This window comes from Ursus americanus, chromosome 7 (genome assembly GCF_024610735.1).
Source record: "Ursus americanus isolate L20-20 chromosome 7, mUrsAme1.1.p, whole genome shotgun sequence".
NCBI classification, from domain to species: domain Eukaryota; kingdom Metazoa; phylum Chordata; class Mammalia; order Carnivora; family Ursidae; genus Ursus; species Ursus americanus.
This window is the reverse complement of record NC_142133.1, coordinates 66,120,335-66,140,713: the sequence shown is the minus strand read 5'-3', so window position 1 is coordinate 66,140,713 and position 20,379 is coordinate 66,120,335. Positions and strand designations below refer to the sequence as shown.

Here is a 20,379-nt window from a genome sequence, read left to right as displayed (position 1 = left end):
GTGCTCGAAGCAGAATCGCCAGGACTTGGTGACCAGGTAAGTAAGTAAGGGTTAAGGAGATTTCTAGATTGGGGCACCAGGTGAAAGTGATTCCTTAGTTGGGATAGAAGGTAAAAGAGGAGCAAATGCAAGTGCGATTGTTGAAACGGGAGGCCTGTGGATGCCGCTGCAGGCGGTGGAGGCGCAGAGCTGGAAACTGAGGTCCAGAGCTGGGGGGAGCCAGGGTGAGTCGCCATGAGCCCGGTCTGAGCGTGAGAAACCACAGTAGGTGCAGCTCAGTGGCGCCCTTCAGAGACAGGGTGACCGTATGTCCCAGTCCTGGCTTGCACCTGCTGTCCCAGAGTCTGGTTTATGCCTATTCCACTCAGCGTCTCCTTCACTCTCGAAAGTGTCCTCATTTGGGTGACAAATGATCCAGTCACCCTACTCAAGAGAGCCTGCAGGGCGGGGAAAGAAAAGTGACCATTCAGGCTCCTTTCACCCACTTGCTGCTTTTGGCCTCCTCCTCCTCCCACCTCTGACCCTCCATGCCTGCCTTAGACGCCTGTATTTTCTCTTCGCTCTACCTCTTCCTGCCCACTCCCCCCTCTCCCCACCCGCACAGACCATCTGGGTTACCGAGTCACAACTGTAGTGGCTGAAGGAAGAGCGAGCGGAGGGCCCGCCGCTCAGCCTCAGCTCAGGGGACATGGGGGGAGACGGCCTCGGCTGGGCCGTGAGGGCCTGGTTATGGAGTCAGCGCTGGCGGAGGCCGGCCTCCTAGGCCTCTGCTTCCCTGTTTTGTTATCCTGGAGCAAGACATGTCTGCTCTTGGAGTTGCCCTTGCTGTCGTCTGCAGAAGACAGAGGTTGAACAAATAATCCGAAATGTCTCTTCGCACTGGGAGGTTGGGTTCATCTTCTCCGGCAGAGGCCGCTGCTCATGGGGTTCAGGTCACACGATGTGGGAGGTCCGTCCCCTCCAAGAGGGTGTGCATGCACGTGTGTGGGGGCCTCCCTGCGTTGGGAGGCTGAGGACTAGAGTCCATGGAGCCCTTTAAGGACCAGTCTAGGGGCTAAGGCCTCCTTCTTGGCGTCCCCGGCCCCTCCGCAGGCCTGCACCGGCCCCCGCTCACCTGCAGAAGGCGCCGCAGACGCATGGAGGGCAGGGGGTCCTCGGGCGGCGGGCCGGCGGAAGGCCCCGCAGCTTCTGGGAAGGGCTTCCCGAGAGGAGCTCCCGCGCTGGAGCCAGGACGGGCTGGAAGGAGGAGGCGCGACAGCAGAAAAAGAAGAGCAACTTCAGGGAAAGAGAGCAGGGACAATCCGCCTGAGAGAGAGGACTCCACCGCCGGTCACCGGCTCGAACGTCAGCCGGCCCCTGCGGAGAACGGGGACAGTTGTGTGTGGCGTGCTGGGCGTGCTGGAGCTACCCGGCCCACAGGACTCATGGAAATCGTTTCCAGGGCGCTGGGAGCTTGGCAAGTGCTCTTTAGTGGGGGCTCAGGGGGCGAGTACCGGGGAAGGCAGTAGGTTTTGAAGTCAAACCAGGATACAAGCCGAGCGGCCACTTGACCACTCTGAGCCTCAGTTTGCTCATCAGTAAATGGGGTTGATGAGGCGGCCTCGCCGGGCCGTTCACGTGATGCTGGAGGTGATAGAGGCCGTGGAGGCCGCGACCGCAGCTGCCGAATTCTGGGCAGTAGCTTCGAGAAGCGGAGCAGGACTGGGGTGGGGTGGGGGGCGGCACAAGGAGGGCGAGGAGAAAGGGTGTCCAGATAAACTCGGCGGGGTAGAGGAGGCTGCCTCCCGACTCCGACCCGGAGATGCCGCCGCGCATCTTCCTTTTCATTCCACGCGCCCGCCCGGCGTCCCCCGTCCTGGGCTGTCACCTGGACACCCGGGGAGGGGGGCCGGCGCGCCCGGCGGGGCGGAAAGGCGGGACTTGGCGGCGGCGGCTGCGGGCCCGGGCCGGGGGGTGGGGCGAGGGCCGGGGGGCGGGGGCCGGCGCCCCGCGGGGAGGCTGGCCACGTGACGCCCGCAGCCCCGGCCGGGCAGCCAGGCGGTGAGCGCCGCGGCGGCCCCAGGAGGTGGCGGCCGGCGCGGGAGCCCGGGCCACGCGGGACTGGCCGTCGGGGGCCCCGGGACGGCGGCCCCGGGAGGCGCCCATGCCATGGAGAAGCTGGCGGCCGGGCTGGCCGGCCTGCGCTGGAGCATGGGCGCCTTCCCGCTCGACCTCATCGTCAGCCGCTGCCGCCTGCCCACGCTCGCCTGCCTCGGGCCAGGTACTGGGGTGCGGGGAAGGGCGGCTGGGGGTCGGCGGGGAAATCGGGGACTCTCCGGGCAGGTGCGGGGGCGGCGGCGTGAGGATGTGGCCCCTGCCCTCCCGCTCCCGGCGCGGGTCCCCCGCGGCTCCCGGTACGCCTTCCCTGGGGACCCGCGGCCCGAGAGCCGAGGGTCCGCCGCCTCCTGAGCCCTGCGCACGGGCCCGGGGACAGAAATCCGGGACAGGCACTGAGGCCGGGCCGGGACAGTTTTTTGGGCCAGCTAGAACCCAGAGCGTGGCAGAGGCCCCGCGCCCGCCCCGTCGTGCATCCCTTTCCCGGCCGCGCTCAGACCCCCGCCCGGGCCGCGCCCCCTCAGTCCCTTTGTCTCCCGCCTCTCACCTCGGTCCTCCCGCATCCCTTGGGCCTCGGACTCTGTCTTCCCACCGCCGCCGCCCCCCAGCCCAGCTTGGCTCCTCTTGGGACCCTTCTTGCACCTTCCTTCCTCGTCCTCGGGAGCAGTCTGCGGCCCCAGGCGGGCAGGCCACCTCGGGGATAGACCCGAATGATTGGCCCTCCCGCCGGGCGTGCCCCCAAGTCCCCGGCCCTCCCCCACATCTTGTCCCACTTCCCAGGGGCCCGGGTGTTCTGCCGATGGGACTGTGCATGGGGACCCTTAAGGGGACGCCTGGAGGCTGCACGGAGTGAGGGGACCGTTTGGAGGAAGGGGAGCTGCTCGGCTGGAGGAGGGGCGGGAGCGGGGGCTGGCAGCCAGGCCGGGGGTTTTGTGTGTGAGAAGAATAGGGGTTTGGCCCGCGTTGGCACACTCGCTTCCCTGAATGCTAATGGGGCCCGCGGCCACAGGCTCCTCTCCTCTCCATGGGGCCCGCAGCCCCTCCTCCGGCCCGCGGCGGCGAGGAGTGGGCACCGGGAGGCAGGCAGCGTGTTTCTCGAGCGCGCTCCGTGGAGCCGTCCGTGCCCGGGCCCGTCGGAGAGAGGTGCTCAGCAGCCCGACGTCTTGTGCTCTGGGCCGCCAGCGTGTGATCCCGCGCCGTCCTGTCAGCATCAAGGCTGTATGTGTCTGCCTGTGAATGGGCTAAGCTGGCCCTAGGTTCTGCCTGGCCGCTTCCCACGCATCCTCTTTGGCATCTGTCCTTCCTGGGGGTCCTTTCTGAGCTCCCCAGTCTGGGTGGGCCTCTCTTGGACTCCCGTGACACTGCTGCCTTGAGTCCTGCGTGCCCGGTGTAATGGCTTATTGTCCTACCGCTGGGCTGCAGCCCCCTTCAAGGGAGACATCCTGCTTAAGAAAGATTATGGACTTACCCAACGGATGAGAGAAGGGACGACTGGTCACAGCTGTCTGTGACAGTGGGGGCTTTGGCTGTGGTCACCATGAGTGTGACTATGTGAACAAAAGTGTGTCTTGAGGTCTTCAAGGTCCTTGTAAGCCTATGCATTTGGGAGAGGCCCCTTAGTGGGGCTGTGGGATGAGTTGCATCAGTGGGGTGACAAGCTCCTGTCACTGGACCAGGTGGCTGTGTTGGCTCAACTGTTGGTGTGTGCCCCGTGTGGCTGTGGAAGGATGGGCTGGGGCTTAGGAGAGCTTTCCCGGCCCCGGGAGAGGGGGGGTGTTGAGGAGGAAGGTTCAGACACCCTCCAACAGAGTGGGAGCCAGGCCCTCCCTCAAGCAGCTGAATGCACCCTCCGCACACTCTTCGTGGAGCCCTCCGTCATCAGGAGAAACCCTTTCCATTTGGTTGGGCGGCAGCGATTTAGTAAGTTGTGTCTGAGAGGGCTGGGAAGGAGGCGCCCCCACCCCCTCCCTGCCCACCAGCTGCAGCCGGGAGACCGGGAGACTGCTCCACCATGGGCCTCCTGGAAGCTGGGCCAGCCCCTCCTGCTCCCCTGGAAACCGTTGCTGGGATTGGAGCTTTCTGGGCCCAGGCCCCTCCCAGTACCTCTGCCCCTGGGCAGCTTCCCCCAGAACTAGCCCCCCCCATCCCCCCCTCCCCCCGGGGCCCAACCTCATCACCGTGTTCCAGAGACTGGGAGGGTGAAGGGCTGACAAAGGGAGAGCCAAGAAACAACCTGAGAGGGGCTGGGGGGTATCTGCGACATTCCTCCTGCTCCTTTGAGGTCCCCTGAATGTAGGAGCCTCCTGGGACAATGGGTGAGAAGGGGCTGCCCACGGGAGAGGCAGGAATCCGTTCCTCTAAGCCCTGCTCTTCTTCTGACTCAAGTGATGTATGGCTCTGGGGGAGCCCTCGGCTGGGACCCACAACGGACAACCCTGTCTCAGCCTGTTGGTGCCGCCAACAAGCCCTCCTTGCCTGGCTCAGGCACTGACTTGGGGGCTGAGACTCTGCTGCTGGTCCCGCGGCCCGGCTCTAGCGTCTGCTGCTCAGCAAGGCCTCACCGCACCAGCAGCGAGTTCGCTGCTCCCCCTGGGAGTGCCCAGACACCTCCACTCAACGTCCAAGGTGGCCTCATTTCTCGGTCCGCATCTCTTTCTTCCTCCCCATGGGTCTAAGTGCTCCTGGAGGGCAAGGCTGGCTCATCAGCTGGGAGGTGCTCCTCCCATCTCCACCCCCAGGGCCCCACGCAGCCCTGGACCTGGGACAGCAGGTGGTCCAGGCCAGTGGTGAATGAAGGACTGTGGCGGGGCTGGTTGCTGCAGCCCTGTTGGGGGCCCTGGGAGACAGGGCATGACTCACAGCCCTGAGGCCACAGCTGGCAAACTGCCTATCCCCTGAGCATTGTTGACCTGGACAGGATCAGGGAGAGCTGTCCCCCGTCCGTCTGTGTCTCTGCCCCTCCTAATGTTTGCTTTACCTTTCTTTCCTCTTCCGTCCTTCGCCTCCCAGGGGAGTATGCCGAGGGTGTCAGTGAGCGAGACATCCTGCTCATTCACTCCTGCCGTCAGTGGACAACGGTGACAGCCCATACCCTGGAGGAGGGCCACTACGTCATCGGACCCAAGATTGACATCCCCCTGCAGTATCCAGGTGTGCCCAGCCAGGGACAGATGACATAGAGCCACTGGGGGGTAGGCGGGTGGGGGGTGGGGCTTGGGAGAAGCTCTTGTGACCACCCTTTCCTTGGAGCCCCAGGGCTGAGTGCGGGCCTGGCTGGCTGGGGGCGGTTAGGGCCCAGTGGTTTTCATTACTGTTCCAGGGAGTCCTGGTTTTCTTGTTGCAAACCTTTGATTCACATTTTATTTTAAAATAGATTTTAAATGATTAAAAAAATACCCACACTGTCAGATTGCTACAAATCATACCTTAACCCCAATGAGAGACCTGAGGTGTGTACAGAAACGAAGGGAGGCTCGGGCTGATTATCCGGCTGCCTCTGTCCACGGTAATTCTGTTCTTCCCAATTTTCGTGTTAAACTCATTGTTTTCGTTGACTGACTTTTAAAGTGAATGTTAAAAGTTTAGGCTTTTAAATAAGATTATGCTAATGAACTTCTTTTATCTTTTATATGTATGATATTGGGATCCTACATCAGATTTTGTTTGAAGGATTCTGCTGCTGGAAAGGGAAAGTACAGCCCTTGTATTTTACCCATGATAAAACAGAGGGTTTAAGAGGAAGTGACTTGCTCAGAGTCACATTGCTAGTAAGCCGCAGAAGCTAGTAAGCAGCAGAGCGTGGGCTAGAACCCGCGTAACCTGACTCCTGGGCTGGTGCTTGCTTGCCCCGCACCAGCAATGCAGGGTCGTTGTCACCTGGGTGGGAAGGATGGGAATCTGGTGGCCCCATCCCAGCGATGCCCCCGTGTGAGTCCACGATCGCACAGCTCCTGTGTGTTAAACCCATGGCTGCCTTCCAGACACTGAGCTGAGTGTTTCATCATTTTATCCTCATGGCCACCCTGTGAGAAAGTCTTATTAATTCCATTAACTCACAAACTGAGTCTCCAGGAGCTTCAATAGCTTGGCCTCCACCCCCAGCCCTTCTTGGGTCTCCTCTGAACCAGGGGGACAGGACTCAGACAAAGGCTTCTGCTCTTTACGACAACCCTGCGAAGTTGGTACCCCCATAGCCCTCACACCCCATTTAGAAGATGAGAAAACTCTCTCAAGTGTCTTTTTGACCTGGGGTTCTGTCCTGAGCCCTGAACCCCTGAGAAGGCCTGCTTAGAAGCTAGAAACTTCCCAGGCTGGGTATCTATCTGGGTCTAGGAAGAGGTCCCAGGTTGTCTTTTTGGGATAAAAAAGCAAAAATTGGAAAAAGCCCTCACTGACAGAAGTGTGACTTTACTCTCCTATTTCAGTTGTGTGATTAAAAATCTGGGAAACCGAGGCACAGCGCCTCCTGGGGAAGAGTGAGTGCAGGAGGCTTCTAGCCCTTCCCCTATGTCTTTTGGTGGCCCTGCGTGCATGTGGACGGTGTGGTCATGGGGTGACAGCTGGCCTGTAGGAGAGGCACATCCCCATCAGCATCTTTCCAGTGGGTGGCTCGTGGGGGAGGGGAGGCCAGGCCCCTTAGGAGCAGGAGGGGCGGGGTAACGAGGAAGCTGAGTGCACAGCCCAGTTCCTCCTAATGAATTAATAATTAGGTGGGCGGGGGCAGTGGCTGCGGACGGAGGGCGGCGGGGGAGGGGAGTGCAGCCCAGCACCCGGGGAGTCAGGGGGAACCTGGCTGCTCTGAGGCAGCCCCCACCTCCCGCGTGGGCGGCCGGGGGTCTCTGGTCAGCGACCGCTGGCACTCTGGGAGCTAAGCCGTTTGCGTCCATTTCACAGATGGGAAAACTGAAGCCTACAGAGATTAGTGTGCCTAAGGTGACACAGCCGGTTGGTGCCCGAGATGGGATCCAACCAGGTCTGTCTGCCCCGAAGTCTGTACATTTACCCATCATTCTTGAGAGAACGGCTGCCGGGTCGGGTGCTGGGAGGAGGGGGAGAGAAGCAGGGCTGCTTCGGGCTGGACCGGACGCCGGGCAGCGCACAGGTGTCCTAGGAGGGGAGGGCAAGGAGCAGGGGCAGGCGGGGCGGTGAGGGGGGAGAAGGTCCTTGTGCCCGCGGGGTCCTCGGGGGGTCTCGGGCCGGGGAAGGCAGGAGAGGAAGCTGCAGCGGGAGTAAAGGCTTCCAGGGGCTAGCGCCTCACTCCCTGGAGGGCTCCCTTCCTTCCTTCCTCCTGCAGTAATGACCGGTGCTGGGCTCGGGCTGCGGCCGAGCCGGTGGTGCTGGCTACCATGGTTACATCGATCTGCCGGCCACATCCTCCCCCTCCTGCAGCCCTGACTTGGCTCCAGCTCTCCCCACAGGGGGCAGGGGGCATTTGTCCCCGCATGGCTGCCTGGGGTAGGGGGGGCTTGTGTGTTGGGGGGGGTCCGGGTGAGGGAGCGGCACTGCTCCCGGTAGGAAGGTAGCAGGTGTGCAGCTCCTGTCGCCGGGACCCCCAGACCGCTGTTCCTTGCCAGGCGCCTCCCCACGGCATCCCTGCTGCCCTCAAGGGCTGTGGCACGTCTTCTTAGAGGGTCTCAGAGTGGTGAGGGCAGGACTCCCTTCCCAGCTTTCTCCCGGGCACCTGCCTTTCTCTGTCTCTGTTTTTACTCTTTTTCTGCTTCTAGATGCTCATGGACTCTGTCCGTGGCCCTTTCCTGCTTCCTACCCAGCTCTGGGGAGGTGAGGTGGGGGGTCCTCAGTCTGGGATGCTGGCTGGGTTTGGGGGAATCCAGGACCCCCCACCCTGGATACAAAATGGTGTTTGTGTTCATGCCAGGAGTACGCTGTGGGCATTTTTCTGGGAAGACGGTTCCCAGCCGTTTAAGATCCTCTGTTGTTCTTCTTCCCTTGAGCCATCTTCCCTGCCCTTGTGAAGACTCCTGCTGTGGGCTGGTGACCTTCAGTCTGTCCTTCTGACCCGCAGTCCCCAAGCCCTGCCCCCGCATGCTCACCCCGCCCCCCCCCCAGGAGCACCCCCTGGAGGGCCTCACTTGGCCTCCTCAGCACTGGCTCTGGCCCCACAACATGTTACTTCCAGTTCCCAGGGTCCGTTAGCAGCTCTGCCAGCTCCTCTTTTTTTTTTTTCTTCTTTTTTCTTCGTCTTTTCTTTCTTGTAGTTTCAAGTTTTTATTTAAATTCCAGGTAACATACAGTGTAATATTCGCTTCCGGTGTAGAATTTGGGGATTCATCACTTACTTACAACCGCCGGTGCTCATCAGGACGAGCGCCCTCCTTGGTCCGCATCCCCCATCCCCCATCCTGCCCATCCCCTGCCCACCGCCCTCCAGCAGCCCTCAGCTTGTTGTGTAGCGTTAGGGGTCTGTTTTGCCAGCTCTATATCTCCGGGGCTGGTAGCCCGGGTCCTCTCCTCCCCTGCCTACTCCTAATGTGCCACCCTGGTCTTCCTTCCACGTACCCCTCGGTCTGCTGGATTCTGCTGTTCCCCCAGCTGCTGTTCCAGCTCGGCTGCAGAGCGGTCACTGGCTGATTTACCTGACCGGCCGCCCCACTTTCTTTACGGAGCTCAACTTGGATCTTGGCATTTCCTTGCTCAAAACACTGTAATTGCTTTCATTTCTTTTTCTTTTGTCTCTTTGTTTTTTTGAGGGGAGGGGTCAGATGACCCTTTATTGAAATACTTCCCTTTCTGTTTCTTACCTAGCGGGCATCCCACGGCACCTCTGTTGATGCTGTCTGAGGTCATGGAGGTGGCAACCATCATCCTTGCAGCCTACAGACTGGGCAGTCCCCAGGATCTCTTGAATGGTTCCAGAGAGTTCTCTAGCTAAAGATGCATGCCGCTTCTGTGGGGCAATGTTGACAGTCTCCTCAAAAGTGATGTTTCCACTATGATTCAGGTTTTTCTGCTTCTTTCTGTCTCTTGGCGGTTCATTGAGGGCTTCAATGATCAGAGCAGAGGCAGAAGGTACCAGTTCAGTCTGGGCCTGTCTGTCCTGAATGGTCAATGTCACTGTCCTCCTTAGACCCTTGCAATCACCACTGACCCAGGCGATGTCCTCACTCACCTTGTTTGGAGACGGACCCAGGGGGCCAGTCTTGGGGGCCCAGCAGACGTGGCCCCAGCTTCCCCACCGGTGTACCTCAGGTGTAAGACTTGGATCTCGTTGGGATTGAATTTAGGCAAAAAGCCGAAAAGCCCAAAGCTCATTTCTTCCTGAGTAGAATCCTTCTGCCTTAGTCTGGCATTCAGAGCCTTTCATCATCCGGGTGCTACTTCCCCTGCTGTCATCCCCTTCCTCAAGTCCTGGGCACAGACCTCCCCTATCCGCCGGCAGTCTGCTCTCGAGACTCGGTCTGGTTCGAGCCAGTTCTTCCGTGTGCAGGTCTGTTCCATAAAACTCTTCTCCTTCTCTCAAGATCCCCTCAGGCTGCCAGGCGGGTTCCCTCTAACTCTGTGGTCCTCCGGCTCTCTAGTCCGGGTCCCCACCTGCTGGCCCTGGGTGCTCACGCACTCTGTGGGAGTCCCTGGGTTTGCACCCTCTGCCTGGGCTAACCCAACGTCTGGCACACATAGTGGGCCCCATAACTGTGGATTGAATACATGCTTGGCCCTTGACTGCACCAACCACCAGGAAGACTATGGAAGCTAACGAGCCTCCTTGTCTCACCTTGGCCTGTTGTCCCCTTACCTAAGATTCTCCTCTGTCTGTGGAAGGCCCGAGAAGGGGTCATCCGTCCAGATGTCCGGGAGTTTCGCAGCCTGTCTTTGTGCTCACATAGGTGGGCGCATGATGTGTGTGTGACCAGTGAGGCGAGACTGTTTACACAGGGTGTTAGCTTCATGGATTAGCCTCCTTCTTTGAAAGTCCGTGTCTTCTGGGGGCATCCGCTGAGCCAGCCAAAACAGCCCTGAACTGTAGGCTTGGAAGGCCTCCTCTGAGGGAGGGGCTTTTGCTGGGCTCAGGTCAGAGGCCTCTGGAATGGTGGGGCTGGACGTTGGGACCAGGACAGGGAGAGGGAACAGAGCTGGAGTCTGTGCAGCTCTCTCGAGGCCTCCAAGGTCTAGGGCTGAGCCCCCAGTCTGCCCAGTGCAGTGGTGAGGGTCAGTAATCCGACGTTGACACGTCGGATGCCAGATCCAGACAGGGCCCCGAATCACCTGTTCCAGCACCCTCAGATGAGGACCCAGAGAGGGGGAGGGGCTTGTCTAGGGTCCCAGCAAGTCAGAGTGGGGCTGGGACAGAGCTAGGAGCCAGCATCTCCAGTGGCACACTGATGCGTGGTTAGAGGCCAGCTCTGTGGGCAAGTGTTCAGCTGCTACTTTGCATCTGGATTTCTCACCCACCCACAAGCTCTCCCTGGGGTTCTAGGTGCTATGTCTGTGGTCACCTTTGCCCTTGAGCCGGCTGGCCAGCCCCTTCTACCTCCTGTGGGTGCAAACCTGCCTTTCTGGCCGCCTGGGTCCCAGCGGGGCTGGCTGCCATGAGGGTAGCAGGAAGCAGGGACTAGCAGGCAGGCCCGCCCTAGCAGCCTGTGCTCCTCCTTCGTAGGGAAGTTCAAGCTCCTGGAGCAGGCCCGGGATGTGCGGGAGCCAGTGAGGTACTTCAGCAGCGTGGAGGAGGTGGCCAGTGTCTTCCCTGACCGCATCTTTGTGATGGAAGCCATCACCTTCAGTGTCAAGGTCAGTCCTTGCCACACCAGGCAGGATGCCCCCACACTGGTTGGAGGGTTGCCTTTAGGCGGAAGGGGTCAGTGTGGCTCCTGGCAGCTCCTTGATGGCATGATTGGGCTGTATCAGAAGAGCTAGGTGCATGACCGACAGGCCTGCAGAACTTTCTGGAAAGGTGGTGAGGCGGGCCGTGTGTGGAGTGTCCTGCCCTGACCTGGAGACCGTCGGGGCAGCCTGTGCTAGCGTCCACCGGTGCAGGGGTAGTGGTTGTTGGGGGAGGGGACGCAGTACCGACAGGCCCCCACTTGTGTACAGATTGCTCTTTACTGTTTACAAACCCTTATCCATCAACTCATTTCTCTTCACAGTAGCCTTGTGGAGTGGGTGGGGCATTATTACTGCCCACATTGTAAAGATAATCATGCTAAAAGTTGTCATTTATTGGATAGTCTCTTAAGTATGTCCCTGTACATACAGCAGTTCTTCCAAGTAAGTTATTACGTGAGGCCGCTCATGTAAGGCTGCACAATGCTCTGTGGCCTTTCCAGGCGGGAAGGTGCGTCTCCGAGCCCCCCCCCCCCAGTCCAGCGGTCTTGACCGGGCTTCAGCGCCACCCTGGGAGCCTCAAAGGGTGGCTTGCCCTGGGGCTCCGGCTCAGGCCTCCCGCGTTTCTGGGCTCCGCAGGTGGTGTCGGGCGAATTCAGCGAGGACAGCGAGGTCTACAACTTCACGCTGCACGCGGGCGACGAGCTCACTCTCATGGGCCAGGCGGAGATCTTATGCGCCAAGACCCCCAAGGAGCGCTCGCGCTTCACCACGCTGCTGCGCAAGCTGGGCCGGGCTGGGGCGCTGGCCGGGGTGGGTGGCGGCGGCCCCGGGGGCGCGGGGACCGCGGGCGGCGGCGGCGGCGCCAGGCCCATCAAGGGCAAGATGCCGTGCCTCATCTGCATGAACCACCGCACCAACGAGAGCCTGAGCCTGCCCTTCCAGTGCCAGGGCCGCTTCAGCACGCGCAGCCCGCTGGAGCTGCAGATGCAGGAGGGCGAGCACACGGTGCGTGCCATCATCGAGCGCGTGCGGCTGCCGGTGAACGTGCTGGTGCCCAGCCGGCCGCCGCGCAACCCCTACGACCTGCACCCGGTGCGGGAGGGCCACTGCTACAAGCTGGTCAGCATCATCTCCAAGACTGTGGTGCTGGGGCTGGCGCTGCGCCGCGAGGGCCCGGCGCCGCTGCACTTCCTGCTGCTCACCGACACGCCGCGCTTCGCGCTGCCGCAGGGCCTGCTGGCCGGGGACCCGCGCGTGGAGCGCCTGGTGCGCGACAGCGCCTCCTACTGCCGCGAGCGCTTCGACCCCGACGAGTACTCCACGGCCGTGCGCGAGGCCCCCGCCGAGCTGGCCGATGACTGCGCCAGCCCGCGCCGCGCGCGCCTCTGCCTGCCCGCGCCCCCGCGCGCCCCTGCGCCCGCCCGCGCCTCCGGCCCACCCGGCGACGGCGACCAGGAGTACGTGAGCCCGGACTGGGCCGGCGCCCCTGAGCCCGCCGCGCCGCCCGCTGAGATCCCCTACGAGGAGCTGTGGACGCACCAGGCGACCGAGGGCCTCGCCGAGGGCCGGGCCCGGGCGCCCCCCGGACCCGACCTCATCTCTTTCGGGGCCGCCGGGCCGCCCCGCCTGGAGCCCGAGGCGCCGTCGCCTCCCCCCGTCCCCCCCAAGTCCGAGGCGGTGAGTGGCCGCCATGTTGGCGGGAAGGGAAGGGTGGGAGGCAGGGAGCGGAGCTGGGGGCTCTCTCTCCTCCAGGGAGGAAGATGGCCGGCCAGATGCAAGTTCTCCTGAGCCCCAGCCTGCAGCCCCTGGAGTGTGTGACAGAGGGGACCTGGGAGGGGGGCGGTGGAAGGGGAGAAGAACAAGGGGAAAGACACAGGAGCAGATTTGTAGTAAAGCATACTAGAGACAGCGGCACTGGGAGTTCTGGAGACAAAGATGCTAGTAGGTCTCTAGCTTGAGAGAATTTGGGGATGAGCTCTGAAGGTCCCACAGAAAAGGAGTCCTTTAAGTTGTCCAGTGAAAAGAAGGCCCTGTGATGGAATAAGTTTAGAAAAATGTAGTGGATGATTCCTAGCTCAACCCCTCCTTACGTTGGAGCCACAGAACTTTGGTTTTATTTAAGGCTCTGAGAAGTCCTGCACTAAGGAACCCTATTTATGCCTAACGCAGAATTTCCCAACCATACTTGTTCATAGAAATGGACTATAGTTTTTAACATCCCAGGGAGTCCACTTTGAGTATTTGACTTATAAAGAAGGGATCCAGATGGCAGATACTTGTCCTTCCCTTTCATCTCCTTGTCACACCACTTTCCTTTTCCTTGAGGGGGGACTAGGTTGACTTACCTGTTTCGATCTACTTCTGTCTTTTCTTACATTCATGATGGGTTTCCAAGGCCATGGTAGATGGTGTATGTGGGCTCTCTCAGAGTGAAACAGGCTGGAGAGACCAGAAGGGGTGGGGGTGGGTGAGTAGTTGGAGGTAAGGCAAAGGCAGTCTCATGGCAAAGTGTCAGGTCCAGACACCCTCCTTGTCCACCTGCTTAGGAAAGGGAAGATAGGAGTGTCTGCTGCTTGGGGACAGGGTGTGGAGTCATGGCCCTCTGCTTGCAGGTGAAGGAGGAGTGCCGCCTGCTCAATGCCCCCCCTGTACCTCCCCGGGGTGGCAATGACGGCGGCCGGCTCTCAGGCAGCCCCCCAGTGCCCCCACGCTTCTCCAAGCTGCAGCCTGTCCACTCGCCTAGCTCCAGCCTCTCCTACTACTCGTCTGGCCTCCAGGATGGGTGAGCCCCTGCCTTCTCTCGGTGCTGGGTCCTCCTGAGGGCGATTGAGGAGGGGAAGGGCAGGGAGAGGGGAGCCAGTGCTGAGGGAGAGGAAGAATCCAGGCCTGCCGTCCAGAGCGGGTAGTTCTGGAGGGTGCCGGGGCTGGAACGCACTGCTTCGCTTTCCGCCTTCCTGCTTCGGCTGGTTCCTTTCCTAAGTGCTGACGATTGGGTGGGAACACTGCTCAGGTTCCCTCCAGACTGGCATCGGCCACAGGATGGACTGCTCTTTGCTCTATTAAAATTTTTATGTAATTCAGTTTAGTTTAATTTTTCCTGGTGTAGGAGAGGCTGGAAGAAAGATTAGGCCAGTCCCAGGGGGTCTCGGGCCTTGGGGGCTGGGGTGCGAGCAGATGTTGTGAGATCCGAGTGGCGGTCTCTGGCCTGGCGGAGCGGTTTGCCGTGTCCTGCGTGTGAGCCTGTGGCGTCTCCGCCTTGCACTGGCTTACCCTTCCGTCTGTGTGTGTCTCTCTCCGGCCACAGGGCAGGTTCTCGCAGTGGCAGCGGCTCTCCGTCACCAGATGCCTACTCCCTTTATTGCTACCCATGCACCTGGGGAGACTGCAAGGCAGGCGAGTCCTCCAGCCGCCCACCCCCGGGACCCCTGCCCTCGACCACGCAGCCCAGCCAGGCCGCCCGGGCCCTTGCAGAGCCCCTGAGCGGTCGAGCCACCTCCCTCTTGGGGGCTGACACCCCCGTCAAGGCGTATCACAGCTGCCCGCCTCTGTTCAAGCCCTCTCACCCCCAGAAACGCTTTGCTCCGTTCGGAGCTCTCAACCCCTTTTCGGGGCCTGCCTACACCTCGGGCCCTTCAGTGGCTTCCTCTTCTGGGCCCACCACCAGCTCGGGTCCCCTGGCTACCTCCAGCCCTGCTTTTTCTCCAGGCCTGGGCTCACCAGGCCAGGCCTATCCCGCTGCTCCCACCTCCTGTCCCACCTCCTGTCCCACCTCCTCCTCCTCTTCCTCTGAGTGGCAGGAGCCATCCCTGGAGCCCTTTGATCCCTTTGAGCTGGGCCAGGGCAGTTCTCCAGAGCCTGAGCTGCTGCGCTGTCAGGAGCCCAGAGCTATGGGGGCACCCCGCCTTTCGCCGCTTGGACCCCCCAGGGCCTTTGAACCAGAAAGCTTGGTGCTGCGGCAGGTCCCCACCCCGCTGTCACCGGTGGCCCTGCAGGGGCCCGAGGCAGGCGGAGCACGGCTCCTTCTCCCCCAAGGGCGCCTGGAAGGGCCTCCTGCCAGTCCCCGGGAGGGGACTGCAGGCTGGGGAGGCCGGGATGCCTCCTCCTGGCAGCCCCCTGCTGACCTGTCTGCACTCTCCCTGGAAGAAGTCTCTCGAAGTCTGCGTTTCATTGGGCTCTCGGAGGACGTGGTGAGCTTCTTTGCCCGGGAACGCATTGATGGCAGCATCTTCGTGCAGCTCAGTGAGGACATCCTGGCGGATGACTTCCATCTCACCAAGCTGCAGGTCAAGAAGATCATGCAGTTCATCAAAGGCTGGCGGCCCAAGATCTGAGCCTCCCAGCGCGGAGGCGGCGGGGGTTAGCCGGGTCTGCGGGGGCCGCGCCCGGAGCAGATCTTCCCGCAACGAGAGTCTGTGCCGAGATGGAGGCAGCTAGGCCGCCCCTCGGGGTGAATCCAGGGCAGACACACTTGGAAACGGGGACGTCTGGCCTTTGTGCCGAGTGGGGAGGGGGCTGGAGGTATCAGTGCGCACCTGGGCCTGGGGACACGTTGCTGTGATTCCCGCGGGGGGCGCGTGTCAAAAGGAGGATGGTGACCCGACATCCTCCCACGTCCTGACGCAGAGCTTCACAGACCTCTCGCGCCGCTCAAGCTTGTAGGTGCAGGTTAGGCACAGGGAAGCAGGTGTCCGTAATCTAAGCACAAATTCCCCAAGTGCCCCCTCTCTCCTCTGTGCTCTGTGCACGTTTGGCCTTAGCGGCCCCAGAGTCTGGGGGCCGTTTCTGTATCTCTGGGGTGCCCTTCCTTTCCCCTACTATGAATTCGGGCCCTGGCCCTGGGTGCAGGGGTGTCAAGGACAAGCCTGTGCCACTGCGCCTCGAGGCTCCAGCTCCGTGCACTGCGGACCTGCTCATCTAGTTAGCACGGCAGGTGTCCCCTGACGGCTCTAGTGCCCGGGCTTCTGCCTTCCGTCCTGCCGGCTTGGGTCCGGTCTGAGAAGGTTCTCACTCCATGGACGAGCAGGTAGACTGCGGTCAGCTGCTCCTGGATTCTAGAGGCAAGTGGCCTTCAATCACCCCCACTTCCCCCGTCTCCTGCCCCCTTCACTTGACTCTGGCAAACACGTGGTGTCCTCCTCTGGTTTTCTGTCACTGGCACAGGTGGGATAGGTGGGAAGGAGAAAGCACGGTGGTTTGGGAAAACCGGCTCTCCTGCTCCTGGAGCTCGGGCCTCCTGCCCTTGTTCATATGCCTCAGGTCAGGCGTCTGGGGTCTGGGTCCCGGGCACAGCGATCTGCTGGCGCCTGGAGCAGCTGGCCTTTGCGTACACTACCCGTCCCCCCGCGCTCTCCCGGTGTCACCCACCCCGAGCCGCACTAACTGCTCATGCCACTAGCGTCGGGCCCTAGACAGACCAGGCTTCTTTTCGGCCTTATCTAGCCTACCTAGATATTTATTTCCTCCATTTTTCTCTCGAGTAGTGAAGCCGTGCTGGTGCTTGTGCCCCGCGCAGGGGAGGGGAGTCGGGAGTAGAGCACACACGCGGTCATGCTGAAGCACTGGGTTTCCTTGCCGATCACTCTGTGAATCCTCAAGGACTCGGGAAATAAACTCTAGAGCGCTGAACAGTAGTGGGGGTGCAACTCTGGGCGTCCACGCTCTCTTCCTCTGGAGGGCCCCGGGACCGACAGGTACGACGTGTAGGCCTCTGGGCAGGGGAGGACTTTGGAATGGGGTGTGCGTGCTGCCCACTCCTGGGTTCCCTTCTGAAAGCCCCTCCTCAGCCCCGACCCTACAGGCACCTTCCAGTTCCCACCGTTTCAACCTAATTTCTACCTTCTCGTGCTGAGTGGAAAGCTCCAGGTCAACAGCCAGGGCCCAAGTTTAAGTTCCTGCACTGACCAAATGCCTGCCTGAGGCTCTCCCAGAGACCCCATTTAGAAGCCCATTAATGGCTCTGGCGAGAAGATCCGTTTTCTATTTTCTGCCGGTCATCTGAAAATCCCAACGCACAGATGACTTGGTTTTAGAGTCTGGCTTCACAGCAACCGTGAGTAGTCCGTGGAGACAGCGCAAAGCTCTCTGCCCACGGCTCCGGCACAGCTGGCACCAGGGGGACGTGAGGGGCTGCACTGGGAGCGGAGGCAGGAGCAGTGGGTCCCACGAGTTCAGAGCATGGCCTGCAGAGTATGGTCTGCACACGTGCAGTGTGGGCCCCTCTGTCAGACTGGTCACGAGCCTCAGGGTGCTGCTGCTACCAGGACAGGCGCGCAGGGTTGGCTCAGCATTCCTTGAACTGCTCAGTGTGGTCTCCGATGATCCATCTGTCCTTCCATGCTCTGGGGTAGCCAAGACGAGCAGGATCTATTGACCAGGAAAATATTCTCTCCTCTGCTTCACTCAAACGGTAACATCCTGAGAACACGTGAGTCCCACCATGGAAAGAACTGGATACCACTGTGCTACAAGGCATTACGGTTTGGGGAAAGAAGTCTCTCCCGGCCTCCAAGCCTGTGGCCCTTCCCCTGCTCTGGTCAGTCGGGCCTCTCCCCCATGGCAAGCAGAAGCCCGCCAGAGCGGGTCAACACGGCCAGGTTTCAAAGGCTTTGGCGCATCAAGTCCCCCTTTGTCATCACGGTCTCTCTCTTAAGGTGCTGCCTAGAACTCTCCCAACACATTCACACCCCCAAAGCCCAGGGCTTTATTCTGGCTCCTTGAAGGGGAGGGGTTAAACTGGAAGGGCAAAGACAGAAGAAAGAGGAGCAGGCAGAGAGGCTGTTAGAAGTTTGGTTTTTATTGTTATCACGTATGTGGCTGGGTGCGGAACGGCCCGGGCCACCCCCCGGCCCCGGAGGAACAGGCAGCAAGACGGCTCTGGAGACACTGGTGCTCGGGGTGTCGGGACTTAACGGGTTCCTTCTAACATGAAGTGCAAACTCCTTCACAGCCAGACGTCCCCAGGAGGGCGGGGCTGTCCCAGCTGAAGGCACTTTAACCAGGGCGCACATCCAGGGCCGGAGTGTTTGCCTCCTGGTTCCTCTGGTACGTGTCGACGCCACTGTGCTGGCGCCCCAGTGCGGCTGGCCGCTGGGCGAGTGTGCCAGGGAGCAGGGCCAGGGCCTGCTCACTGGAAGAACTTCTTGTTAGGGCTGCTGGCGTGGTCGATGAGCAGCTGGCACGGGCTGAACTGTGTTCCATAGGCGGCCTCGTACTTCCTGAGCCGGTCCACGATCTTCTGAGCACCATACAGATCCACGAAGCGGAAGGGCCCTAAAAGGAAAACCAGGACTTTGCGGAAGGAGACAACAGAACGAGCTCTAGGATAAATCAAGCTACCTTCCCAACTTGCAAGACCAACCTCCAAGACACGGGGGAAAGCCGAGCCCAAAGACTGCGCCGATGTCCCCCTCTGTGGGTGTGGCCAAGATCCCTTCCTGCAGGCACATGACGGCCTCATTCACAAATCTGGTCACCAGGCGGTACTGAATGTCTTCGTCAGAGGAGCTGCCGACGGGGGGGAGAGAGACGTTCAGGTAGAGGAAGCGTCACGGGGGGAGGGGTACAGGGGCTGCAGTGCAGAGATGAAGGAAGGCTGGTGCCACTGGCGCTCCGAGGGGCGGCCCTGCTCCTGGCAGGATGGCTCAGAGCTCCTTGCCCTAACTAACCAGAGGCTGGCACCTGGAACGGGCTGGGCGGAGCAGACGGCCGCTCCTGCCAACGTCAGCCATCAATTAGAAATGATAAAGAGGGCTGGGGCGGGTGAAAGGGGCCTAGGATGATAGTTTTTCTAGCTGCTCTCCAGACCTTCAGAGGAAGGCTGGAGCAGGGATCTTTCCAAGGCTCAGCTACAGTCCTTACCATGATGCCTGGCAGAAAATGAGACAGGACGTTTCGGAAGGGCAAAAGTATTCTGGTCAGGTAAGGTGATTATCACAGGGAAGATGGAAGACGGCTGAGAAGCTCTGGACTGAAGAGAAACAGGTTCCCACGCTATTAGGTACTTAAAGTTAACTCACACGTCCGACTTCGGGGGCACCTTCAGACTTGCCAAAATACCATCCATGTCAGAATTCACATTCTTACTCTTCACACCCTCCTGGTAGATGTAAAAGCCCTTCCCAGACTTGCGACCTAAAAGAAGCCAGAAGCGGGAGAATTACCAAGTCTCAGAGCCTAGGCCTGCAAGTCCGCTGTAAAGCTCGAGCCTCTCAACCGTGTTCCTGAATTTGTCTGTCTAGCTAAACCCTACAAATTTAGTGTTTGTCAGCAGAGTCGGCAAAGAAGGAAAAACGATCTCGTGTTTCTCAGGGCTTGAAGATCTGTGTATGTGGATGGGAAAGGCCACTTGGGTGAGCTTTAATGTCCAGCTATGCGACACCAGGACCTAGGATATGCCCTGGTCCTAGTGGTGATTTTGCTGTTCCTTTGCCAAGAGAGCGAGCCACGGGGCTGAGTCTGCTCCTGCAGCATCACAAGCGTGTTAGAGGCCTTGGGCCCGATGAAAAGGCCTGTCTTGCGTACCTTGGGCAATGGCAGAGACTCAGGCCAGGGTTCTGCCTAACAGGTTGTCATGAAACCATTTAAAAACTTGCCCATGATAGTGGGCTCTGTGTTCAGGAAAAACTCCCACATGGGCCTTCTGTAACCATGTGTCTCAGGAAACTGCTCTGACGGTGTCAGTTCCTCTGCGGCTACTCACCCAGGAAGCCCCTGGACACCATCTGCTTTAGCAGTTCTACGCTTCCACCTCCAAACCGCTCCCCGAAGGCTTTGCCCAGATCTTCTGATACGTGTTTTGCTACATCCACACCCACTTCATCGACCAGCGTGGCAGCACCCACAGGAAAGCCAAAGCTTGTGGTAAGGGAATCCAGCTTCTTAGGCTCAACTCCTTCCTGAACGGGAGGTAAGCAGGGAACTTAGGGGAGGAAGGCGTTCCAGACCCTCCCGCAAGGGCTCCCCACGCTGGCCCTCCTGCACCTGCTTCTCCTGGGTGCCGCCGGGCCAGGACTGGGGCTGTCCCACTCAGGGAAAGCAAGGGTTTGGGAGCCAATGGGGGAAAGTCTGAGCCTGCCCTAACCCACCGCACTTCTCGGACTGAACGACTTCATTTCAGAGATGAATACGTTATTCATTCCCTCCTTGTCTGCAATTCTGAATCTCAGTAGTCCTGAGATTCCGTGGCAGACAGGGCAAAGTCTCCCACAACTCAGAGAAGAGACCGCCCCACAGAGCAGTGTGGTGGAGCCCCCGAGCCTGTCCGAGGAGGTGTCCCCAAGGAGGTATGTAGCAGAAGCTGCTCCAGCACCTATCAGACCAAGTGGGCCTGTCTGTCTGTCTGCTCCCGCCTCAAAGGGAGGCAGGAGCTGTGCAGAAGAGCACGTCAGGAGGCGTTTGGTCCTAGTGGAGGAGGGAGGAAGGGAGCAGAGCGGAAGTTCTGCCCCTTGTAGGGCAGCAAATTCCATGGTTTCCCACCACTGTGTGGAAGGACCGGGCACAAATGGGGCT

The 20,379-nt window shown here is 60.4% G+C and overlaps 2 protein-coding genes and 1 pseudogene across 3 annotated transcripts in view; 1 reads left to right on the top strand and 2 right to left on the bottom strand.

Annotated features, from left to right (window-relative positions):
* Positions 1 to 2,054: 2,054 nt before the first annotated feature.
* GAREM2 (GRB2 associated regulator of MAPK1 subtype 2) lies at positions 2,055 to 17,567 on the top strand. The gene is made up of 6 exons (XM_045809255.2): positions 2,055 to 2,260; positions 5,104 to 5,244; positions 10,706 to 10,836; positions 11,509 to 12,549; positions 13,485 to 13,654; positions 14,177 to 17,567. The coding sequence occupies exons 1-6, from the start codon at positions 2,149 to 2,151 to the stop codon at positions 15,201 to 15,203; spliced, it is 2,622 nt and encodes an 873-aa protein (XP_045665211.1). The 5' UTR covers positions 2,055 to 2,148; the 3' UTR covers positions 15,204 to 17,567.
* On the bottom strand, positions 6,142 to 9,363 carry LOC123799643 (large ribosomal subunit protein uL11 pseudogene; annotated as a pseudogene).
* Positions 17,568 to 17,644: 77 nt separating the features above from the next.
* Positions 17,645 to 20,379, bottom strand: part of HADHA (hydroxyacyl-CoA dehydrogenase trifunctional multienzyme complex subunit alpha) — a 47,730-nt gene continuing 44,995 nt past the window's right edge. For both annotated transcript variants that reach the window (XM_045809250.2, XM_045809253.2), the window contains exons 17-20: positions 19,571 to 19,766; positions 18,888 to 19,002; positions 18,230 to 18,375; positions 17,645 to 18,141 (exon numbers count right to left, since the gene is read on the bottom strand). In XM_045809250.2, coding sequence (XP_045665206.1) covers positions 17,996 to 18,141; positions 18,230 to 18,375; positions 18,888 to 19,002; positions 19,571 to 19,766 — 603 coding nt within the window. In that variant the 3' untranslated portion in view covers positions 17,645 to 17,995. The remainder of the gene's footprint in view (positions 18,142 to 18,229; positions 18,376 to 18,887; positions 19,003 to 19,570; positions 19,767 to 20,379) is intronic.